The 9,482-nt window shown below is 37.7% G+C and overlaps 2 protein-coding genes and 1 pseudogene across 3 annotated transcripts in view; 2 read left to right on the top strand and 1 right to left on the bottom strand.

The window, feature by feature from the left end:
- The first annotated feature begins 255 nt into the window (after positions 1–255).
- Positions 256–3,410, top strand: LOC107674113 (transmembrane protein 59-like). Its single transcript, XM_016468007.1, has 8 exons — positions 256–502; positions 688–793; positions 900–994; positions 1,115–1,267; positions 1,393–1,465; positions 2,321–2,453; positions 2,551–2,668; positions 2,759–3,410. Exons 1-8 carry the CDS (start codon positions 347–349, stop codon positions 2,912–2,914), a joined length of 990 nt encoding a protein of 329 aa, XP_016323493.1. The 5' UTR covers positions 256–346; the 3' UTR covers positions 2,915–3,410.
- Positions 3,411–4,000: 590 nt separating this feature from the next.
- LOC107674106 (leucine-rich repeat-containing protein 42-like) lies at positions 4,001–7,314 on the bottom strand (annotated as a pseudogene).
- A 385-nt stretch (positions 7,315–7,699) lies between these two features.
- LOC107674435 (protein YIPF1-like) overlaps positions 7,700–9,482 on the top strand; it is a 6,652-nt gene continuing 4,869 nt past the window's right edge. For both annotated transcript variants that reach the window (XM_016468420.1, XM_016468411.1), the window contains exons 1-5: positions 7,700–7,997; positions 8,394–8,443; positions 8,665–8,804; positions 8,892–8,972; positions 9,200–9,287. In XM_016468420.1, the coding sequence (XP_016323906.1) occupies positions 8,410–8,443; positions 8,665–8,804; positions 8,892–8,972; positions 9,200–9,287 (343 nt within the window). In that variant the 5' untranslated portion in view covers positions 7,700–7,997; positions 8,394–8,409. The remainder of the gene's footprint in view (positions 7,998–8,393; positions 8,444–8,664; positions 8,805–8,891; positions 8,973–9,199; positions 9,288–9,482) is intronic.

Genomic DNA, 9,482 nt, shown 5'->3' with positions numbered 1-9,482 from the left:
ATCCTTGTCCCCCCCCCCCTCCCCCCCAAATCTGTATTTAGTATGTTTTTTTAATTTATTATTATTCACTATAGTACTGTAGTATTAGATGTATTATTTAAATCGGGTTTATTTTGTGAATCAATTTTTTATAATACACAATTTTTTTTATTTAGTTTAATCTTATTTTTAACGTTTTTTCCCCACTAAACATTTCCACGGACCCCAGTCTGAAAACTCCTTTACTTGTGCAGCGTCTTCACGGCGCTTGCGCAGTGTAGGAAGTGCGTACACGTCAATCTGACGACATTTCCGCAAGTACACAACAAGGAAGAATCGTTTAGCCGATGTTTGGTAATCCTCAAAAATGAGTGCGATAAAGTCCTGCGGGATTTTGATGAGTTTTTGCTGCATACTTACGAGCACATATGCATCCTCCGACGTCTTCGATGGTGTATTGGGAAACACGGCGTCTTGTCATAAAACATGTAGGATGACTTACAGTTTGCACACTTATCCACGGGTGAGTGCGAGACATTCAACCAGTTACGGCTTGTTTACTAACAAAGAAACGCTATTGAGATTTTTAGCCAGTCGTTATTTTTGTGTTATTAGCTTGAGCTTGTGCATTGTAAAGTTCGAGCAATAACAGTGAGGAAAGCGGAATTAGACGCTTTTTCTTTATTTGACCTGTTTGTTTTGTGATAGGAGGAGGCGCTGTACGCCTGTCAGAGAGGATGTCGTCTCTTCTCCATCTGTCAGTTTGTGGGTGACCGCAAGGATCTCAACGAAACCAAAGCTGAATGCGAGTCAGGTAAAATTAAAGCATTCTCTCTGAATCCTTACAGCATTCGCTTATCTCTGTGTTGATAACAGTGTGTTTGTTATGCAACCTGATGAATGCGTTTGACTTCCTGCAGCCTGTCGTGAAGCCTACACCCAGTCAGATGAGCAGTACGCATGCAATCTAGGATGCCAGAGTCAACAGCCATTTGCAGAGCAAAGAGTGGAGCAGGTGTGAAAAACATTTGAATAATTGCTTTACATGTTTCTAGTCTTTCGATCATAAATTCTGCTTGAATTTCACCAGTGTGCTCTTTGAAATCATTGGTTGTTGATTTGTTTTGGTGGGAAGTTGTTGATGATGATGCCCAGAATCCATCTCCTGTTCCCGCTGACTTTGGTGAGGGGTTTCTGGGAAGACATGATGAGCCAAGCTCACAGCTTCATCACCTCATCCTGGACATTTTACCTCCAGGCAGATGATGGCAAGGTGGTCATTTTCCAGGTAATGTGATGATAATGTATTTTGGTTCTTTATAGTAAAACTTTGGGCACCCCTGGTGCAAAGTAAGAAGAAATGCTTATTTCTAAGTGTCAGTGATCAGGATTTTGTCTTTCTCTCATTTGTAGTCTGAGCCACAAGTTCAGTTTATTTCTCAGTTTGAATACCAGAGAGACGAGACTGAGGAGTCACAGAGCACTAGTGAGCACTTCACATAACACACAGAATGTTTTCCTCTGTGATTATTAAACAAGATTTGGAAAGTGTCACACTTTATGACTGTTTTACATGTTTTCAGCCTTTAATAATCATAATATCATATGTTAAAGTGGCAGCGTAATGGAAGTAGCAGCAGATCTTCTGCATTGTGATGTACATCCAAGTGAAATGGATTTTTATGGAAAAGAAAAATGTAGGGCTGGGAATTGGTTCTGTCCGTCGGTTGTTGATTGGATGAAGGTGAATCTTAATGCAAAATTAAGGTTGATTCTAAGAAAGGCGTGGGATTTAAGCGATTTATTAATGATTGGAGAATCCAGCATATGTCACAGAGAGAAGATTCAGGAATATTTCACCAGAAGATACAGTTAGGACATTTTGGTTAAAAATTATAAGCTCAAAAAAAAAAAAAGAAATAAATAAAACATGCATGGATGAATTGTTCACAATAAGATCAATAACATATGTTAAGAGAAACCTGAAAACTGGTGCATTTCCATTTCATGATCTGTGCCATTAGTATCACCAAGCAAGCAGTCTTGTTTTGGCAGCCCAACACAACAGCATTTGCTCAACTAATTGGCCAGGTTTTGGGACAGGACTACCTTTTATTTTGAGAAACGTGTGTTTTGCCGCTGCTAGTGGCACAGAAATTACACACTGTAGTTTTAAGATGTCATTTTATGAAGTTTGTAAATATGTAATAACAGTCATGATTGGCCAGCAAAGGCTGACTTAACCGTGTCACTTTCCACAACAGTTTCTTGGCATCATTCTCTCAACAAAAGTAGTTTCAAGATCTCAACACTGATATCGGACCCCTTGTATTTTTAATAGTTGTAGATCAGGAAATGAAAAGCCCCGTTTATAAAGACTACCCAAGAAGCTTCATTCAGGAGAGAGACAGAGACATGTTCATCGATAGAAGCAACTCTGAGGACGATTATAACCTCTTCAGCTGTCTTTCAAGGTTGGTCACATGTTGATCAGGATCTTGATCTCTAATGATTTGTTGCAGTCTGTTGATCTTGTTGAATATGAAGCATGGTGATCTTGTGTACCGGTAGGAACCCATGGCTGCCTGGCTGGATCCTGACCACCACTCTGGTTCTGTCTGTCTTGGTTCTGATCTGGATCTGTTGTGCCACAATGTCCACTGCTGTTGAGCAGTATGTCCCTGCTGAGGTAAACCACCTCACATGTGTTTCTTAGCCAATTATTGGCTAGTTGGTTATGTTTAACTAGCTCGTCCACATGTTCTCCTCCTTTCAACAGAAGCTAAGCATATACGGGGATATGGAGTGCATGAAGGAGCAGAAACTGACCCCGTATCTACAGTCCTCTCTGGTCATCATCAGATCTCCAGGAGTGGAGGAGCAGGAAGCCGGACCCCTTCCATCAAAGGTCAATCTGGATCAGTCTAACATTTAACCAGTCTAACATCCAGAGAAATTGATAGATATTTTGGTTTTCTCTTTCAAAGTTGTGATTGTTACTTTGACTGTGGGTTTCTTGTTCCTCCTTTTTAAAATTTGAGAAGCGTGGACTGTGGGGAATATATTCTGTTGATGTTTTGGCACTTTAAAGGCATTACCTATCACATTGAAAGCTCTGTAGGATCTCCGTTTTTCTGTTTACTGCCCATTTGTAGAGATGAAGTCTTTTTGTTTCTCTTACTTGTTTTTGAGTGTTCTCGGTGTGATCCATAACAGCTTGTGATTTGAGGTACAACGTGTGTTGCACAATGAAACATTCACTTTTTGATTTATGCTTTAGTACAAGATATCTCTGCTGCAGTGGGTGAACATTTCTTGAACTGCCATATTAGAGACAGTTGTAAAGTCAGTAAAAGGCATTGTAAATGAAGATATTTTGCGACCTCTCAGATTTGTCATCATATTGTTAATAAACAAACCTACTAAAAAGTGTTCTTGTCCTCATGTGTTGTTTTTTTATATATTTAATTAGATGAAAATCAGATCTGTTGTTGTGCACGGTTTTAGTGTGTATTTTGTCATTTGGACTAGTCCAACCTGACATGATCTTTGTCTGTGTGGGCATATCAGCACTGACAACAAAGATATAATGTGCTGATAGAAGTGCTGATGTTGTTGGCAAGTTGCCATCTTCTGACCATTTATATAGGCTTCTAAAGACCATGTTTATGAATACCAGATGTAAGAATTGCATATTGTCATATTTTAAAATAAATACTTTAGATGTGAAACCCAACAGGACACAACCTCAGGTAAGGAAATTAGGCTACATAGGTCTTTAAAGACAGTTAATTGAATTAGAAATGTTATTTATTCTTCTGTATTGTTTGAGAGGAATACATATTTTATATTTAATCCAATATAAATAATTTCATGATGATTGTTACTTTTCAAACTAAGACAGTCTGATATCCCAACATTAGAGAGAACCGAAACAAAAGGTAAGTCTACCTGAGGCACACGTTTCTGCATTTTGTTGCATCCACAATGACTTGAAAGTCTGGTAGTGTTTGATCCTCAGTCATTTTGAGTCATTTCTGTAACCATTTGGTAGGTGTATGATGCTTTATGTTTTAAAATCTGTTCCAGCCTTAAGTGAATTACTCAATGATTACGTCCATGTTTGCCAGCCAGTGTATTTGTTTTTAATTGTGAAGAATCCAAACTAAAAGTATTGCAGTGTCACGCTCCTCACAGAGGAATGAACTGCAAACGTCACCTGTCTTTGTCGACTCAATAACTATTTAACAGATCTAAGTCCTCTGCTGACAGAGACTGACGCTTAGACAGAGGAGCTGAACTTTGCTCTTTGTTGATAGTCTCCTCTTCTTGCCCTTCTGAACAGCTGCCACTGTTGATGAATGTGTGTTGTGTTCTGCTGCTGAACTCGTGCCACAGAGATCAATCTTATGAAAGTGAATCGCCACAACTTTGTCTTTCTTTGTGGTGTCACTTGTCCCAGACCAGGAGTTTAATGTCTCTCAGACAAACTTTTCTCTTCCATCTAAAAAACAAAATGGGAATAATCAAAATTACAACAATAAAAAATATTAGCAGTAATATAATATTTTGTGATTAAGTGAACATATAGATAAATTGAATAAACTCACAGAAACGGAGAGCATTTGTTCTTGGTTTGTAGTCTTTCTTTGGTACTTCTGAAGCTGTAATTTCCCATTGGTTTATTACCTGATTAATATTTGAATAGTGAGAAAATTTTATACAGAGAGGCCACAGTATAAAACCTTCACGACATCAACATTACCTCTCCATCATGGATACCATAAAATCTTATGTTACCTGTTCAGCCCAGCCTTCTGTTTTACAATCAGAGTGTCCAAACTCCTTCAAAGGTGTCTCTGATAAGACCATTCTCATCTTTCTGAAGAATCCTTTCAAAGACCTTTTGAATCCTTTCATTCACCTAAAAGAGATTTTTAATATTATACAAGACCTCCATAAAAACTTAAGCAGCCCATACAAAGTTAATGATACCCATTGATGTTACCATTTTAATTGTGTTACCGTCACATTTGTCCCAGATATGTCCAGTTTCTGTAGCGTTTTGAAGCATGTTAGATATCCAAGACCTTTCTCAGTGATGGGATTCTCTGTTAAAAAAATAAACCAAAGTACAAGTGTGTAAATTAGCACAAACATCACATTCAACATGGTTATGGATAAAAAGCACCTGACCTGAAAGTATTTATGTAATGAGATACACTACTGTTCAAAAGTTTGAGGTCAGTACATTTTTTTGTTTTTGAAAGAAGTCACTTATGCTCACCAAGGCTGCATTTAATTGATTAAAAAACACAGTAAAATAGTAATATGTAAAATATTTTTATAAATTACAATAACCATTTTCTATTTGAATATATTTTAAATGTATTTTATTCATGTGTTGGAAGAGCAGAATTTTCAGCATCATTACTCCAAGTCTTGAGCCGACAGAAATCAAACTAATATGCTAATTTGGTGCTCAAGAAACATTATTATCCATGTTGAAAACAGTTGTGCTGCTTAATATTTTTGTGAAAACCATGATTTTATTTTTTTCAGGATTCCTTGATAAATAGAAATTTCAAAGGAACAGCATTTATTTTAAAGGGGTCATATGATGCGATTAAAATTTTTCCTTTCTCTTTGAAGTGTTACAAGCTCTTGGTGCATAAAGAAGATCTGTAAAGTTGCAAAGACTAAAGTCTCAAATCCAAAGAGATATTCTTTATAAAAGTTAAGAGTCAACCACGCCTACCTAAAACGGCTCGTTCTAACACGCCCCCACATGTCTACGTCACGATGTGGGAAGATTTGCATAACGCCGCCCAAATGTTCACGCAAAGAAAGAAGGCGTAACTTTTATTCTCGCTGTAGTATTGTTGCCGCCGCCATGTCGTGAAGAGCTGTGTTTCGTTGTGAAAGCGAAACTACTTTGTTTGGCCTTCCAAAAGAGGACGGTTGCCGCTCCTTCGTCGAATTGTGGTTTTTGAACTTTAAACCGCATAAACACATTTCATTACACCAAATAATGTTCTTTTTAGCAACATCATATGACCTCTTTAAATTGAAGTCTTTGGAACATTATAACTGTCACTTTTAAACATTTTAATGCATCCTTGCTAAATAAAAAAAATGTATATACTGACCCCAAACTTTTGAGTAGTAGTTTATCTAATTATATTAACACATAAACTTAACAGAGAGTTCCAAAAGCTGCAGGTTTTCTAGACCTTTCTTCATCACCCTCACCGGCGCAGTCAGTCTCTGCAGGCCTGCATCAGAAAGGCAGTTTGCACCTATGAAAAAACAGACTACAGAAAAAAGGGAAATGTGAGGAGGAAAAAGAAAGTGAATTCGCTCTTTATCACAAAGTAAAACAAACCTAATGTACACCCAATAAACCATCTGAAATGTTAATTATTAAACATTATGTTAATAATATACAATGTACAGAATGATGTGTCCATACCTAGCCAGGGCTTCAGAGGTTATGTATTTAAAAACCTCATGATTGTCACCTAATCTACATCCATAGAGGTCCAGGCACTCCAGACTCTGAAATTGTCTGATTTCTTCCAACCTTTCGGATATCAAAAGATACCTGCAAAGACAATAACACTGATGTCAATGCTCTCATTCCTAAATTATACCGGGTAAAATGGCCTACCTAGGCAGCATTTTGAACGTCTACTTAGGCAGATCACTAGTAGGTTTTGAGAGACAGCCATAAGTTGTGTTTACCTCAAACACAGGGATCTCAGCACTAGTTCTCCACAGGCCTCACAGAAGACCTGCAGTGCTCTGGGTGCAGTCTGAGGCGCAGTGAATTTGTGTCTCTCTTCAGCGGCCGAGAATAACTTATCAGCCATTTGCTCAGGAAAACCGACCAGTGAGTCCACATGCTCGATATGATCAGCGATGAACTGTAAAGATATGTCAAATAAAGACTTCACCGTGTACCGCAGACTCCCCTCTTTGTTGTAGGTAAATATGAAGTGGTCTCTTCTGTTTGTGTGGCTCGCGGATGGTAAAGTGTCGGTGCAGAGTTGAAAGGAGAAGTCTCTGGTGAAGAGTCTGTGCTGCGGAGCATCATTCCTGTCTGCACTGACATACCGCAGTTCTCCTTTCTCCCTGACATACACAGCTCCACAGTCCTCACTTACATACATCCTCACCAGCTCTCTACACAAACGAAGCGGTTAGTGTCCGAAATATTCGGGTGTCGTTCGAAAATCAAGGATATACTGACGGAAATATCGAGAAGTTTGTTAAATGTAGAAAGAGTTAAAAACGACGGGCTCTTGGAGTAACATCCCTCCTCTATGTCGAGTTTCACGCACATTCCAAAATAAAAGTCTTAACTGAAATCTTTACACTAAAATGCCCGTACTTTGCAGATAACTGTAGTATTGAAAAAAAATTTTTTACCTGTGCTATAACTCTTATGTATTTTACTCGTTGTCCCCCATATTTTTATTTCACCATATTAGTTACTTTCATTTTGGTTGTTTTTCATTTTTAAATTGGTCTCAGTGCTTTTATTATTATTTCATTCTAATAATTGTATTTATTTACCTACCTACCTACTATTTACTGCATATTTGAACCACAAGGTGAAAAACACCAGGTTTAAAAAAAATTATTTGAAGGGCTTGAGACTTGATTTATTGACAAGTTAAGACTTTTATTTTGCTACGCATCACCATCAGTTCTTATTTCCGCGTTTTCCATTTGCACACCTTCAAAACAACGTTTAAGATCCCGAAACATTCGAGAAGCTTTTACTATGGCGAGTTGATTAACACGGCGAAAACATTAGAGGTCATGTTTTGCTATAAAAATTGATGTAAAATCATCTGAGAGACTGCATATTCCTAAAACAACACAATTTGCTACGTTGTAACTGCATTTTTCTGTTTGATGTATGATATCCGCCGTCCGCGCACGTCTGAATGTCAACAGGTTGTACAGCGTCACTTCTGCTATACATGGGATCAGACGCTTCAGTTGCTGTGGTAGGTCAGCCATGGTTGGTTAAACTTAATGCTTAAAAGGATAGTTCACCCAATAACTAAACTTTTGTTATCATTTACTCAACCATTACTTTCTTCAGTGGAACTCAAAAGAAACTTAGGATGATTGACAGCCTCAGTCATTTTTCACATTCATTGTATGGGAGGAAGATACAGTAAATCTGAATGGTGACTGAATCTATCAGTCCCCCACATTCTGCCTAATATCTCTTTCTGTGTTCCACACAAGAAAGCGGGTCATACAAATTTTGAACACCATGATTAGTGATGAGGGTTAGTGATTTAAATTTTTGAGTGAACTATACCTTTAACAACCTACAACAGCTTTAACTAAAGCTTGTCTGCTTATCTGTCTTCTGTTGATGCCTTCATTCACAGAACACATAGATCTGTGATGGCCAATACTGATTTTCATTTGCAGTTTCAAGGTGAGTCCTCTCAAATTTAACAACTTATTTGAAAGGAATAGATCACCCAAAAATGAAAATTCTGTTAGTCATAAAAAAAGTCATAGTGGTTTCGAATGACATGTTGGTAATTTTTTTTTACTCTCTATTTTTAAACAACTGTTCCTTTCAATAATAAAACAATATATATATATTGTGGAATCTGCTTTTTGCGCTTTGAAAAAAAAAAAATGTTGTGCTAGAATTTGAAGATGGTCAAGGATTCACAGAAAATAATCAAGGTGCCACAACAGTGACCATCGATGACCCCATCAAATCTCGAGAACAACGAAAAGCTACTGGAACTGCTTTTGATGAAGAGGACAGTGATGACAAAACTGAGGTCAGTGGGACCCGATCACGATAATCTGAGATCTTCATTTCTTCAAAAGGAGCATTGATTCAACATACATGTTCCTTTGCCAAACAGCTTCTGTCAGGCCAAAAAAAGAGTGCGCCCTTCTGGACGTTTGAGTACTACCAAACATTATTTGACGTGGACAGTCATCAGGTCAGTCATCTTTACTGTAGGATTCAGCACTCACCACAGTGGTTGTTATCATTTCAAAGGTTTTCTAATCCTGCAAGAATGCAAGATGCATTGCTGCTGTTTTCTCATTTTAGTTGTTTAAATATAGTGCTACTCTTGCACATGAATGATTGTTTTGTGAAGTGATTGAAAAGATGGCAGCAATATGCTGTCAAGACAAGAAATAACTTCTGTTTGTTCATTTATAGGTAAAGAACAGAATAGTTGGTTCTATGCTGCCTTGGCCTGGGAAAAACTTTGCTGAGGTCTATTTACGGAGTAAACCTGACCTGTATGGTAAGCTAAATTAAACAAAAATTGCTTCCAGCAAAAAACAAGAAGTTTATAGAAGGTTTATATGAATATGTTGTTAGGGCTGCACGATTAATCGAATGCGATTGTCATGCGCATTTTGTTAGTAATGCCGGTTCTGTAATCAGCAGTAAATCATCATCACATGCTTTCAGATGGAGCAGCATTTACTACACAGAG

This window comes from Sinocyclocheilus anshuiensis, unplaced genomic scaffold, assembly GCF_001515605.1.
Source record: "Sinocyclocheilus anshuiensis isolate Anshui unplaced genomic scaffold, SAMN03320099.WGS_v1.1 scaffold962, whole genome shotgun sequence".
NCBI lineage: Eukaryota > Metazoa > Chordata > Actinopteri > Cypriniformes > Cyprinidae > Sinocyclocheilus > Sinocyclocheilus anshuiensis.
Note: the sequence above shows the minus strand (reverse complement) of the source record. Positions and strands in the feature narration are given on the sequence as shown.

Bases quoted from the DNA above. Each gene is read 5' to 3' on its own strand.
- LOC107674113 (XM_016468007.1), top strand. From the start codon at position 347: ATGAGTGCGATAAAGTCCTGCGGGATTTTGATGAGTTTTTGCTGCATA. The intron at 1,466-2,320 runs GTGAGCACTTCA...TATTTTTAATAG, and splicing joins TGAGGAGTCACAGAGCACTA to TTGTAGATCAGGAAATGAAA. The intron at 2,669-2,758 runs GTAAACCACCTC...TCCTTTCAACAG, and splicing joins AGCAGTATGTCCCTGCTGAG to AAGCTAAGCATATACGGGGA.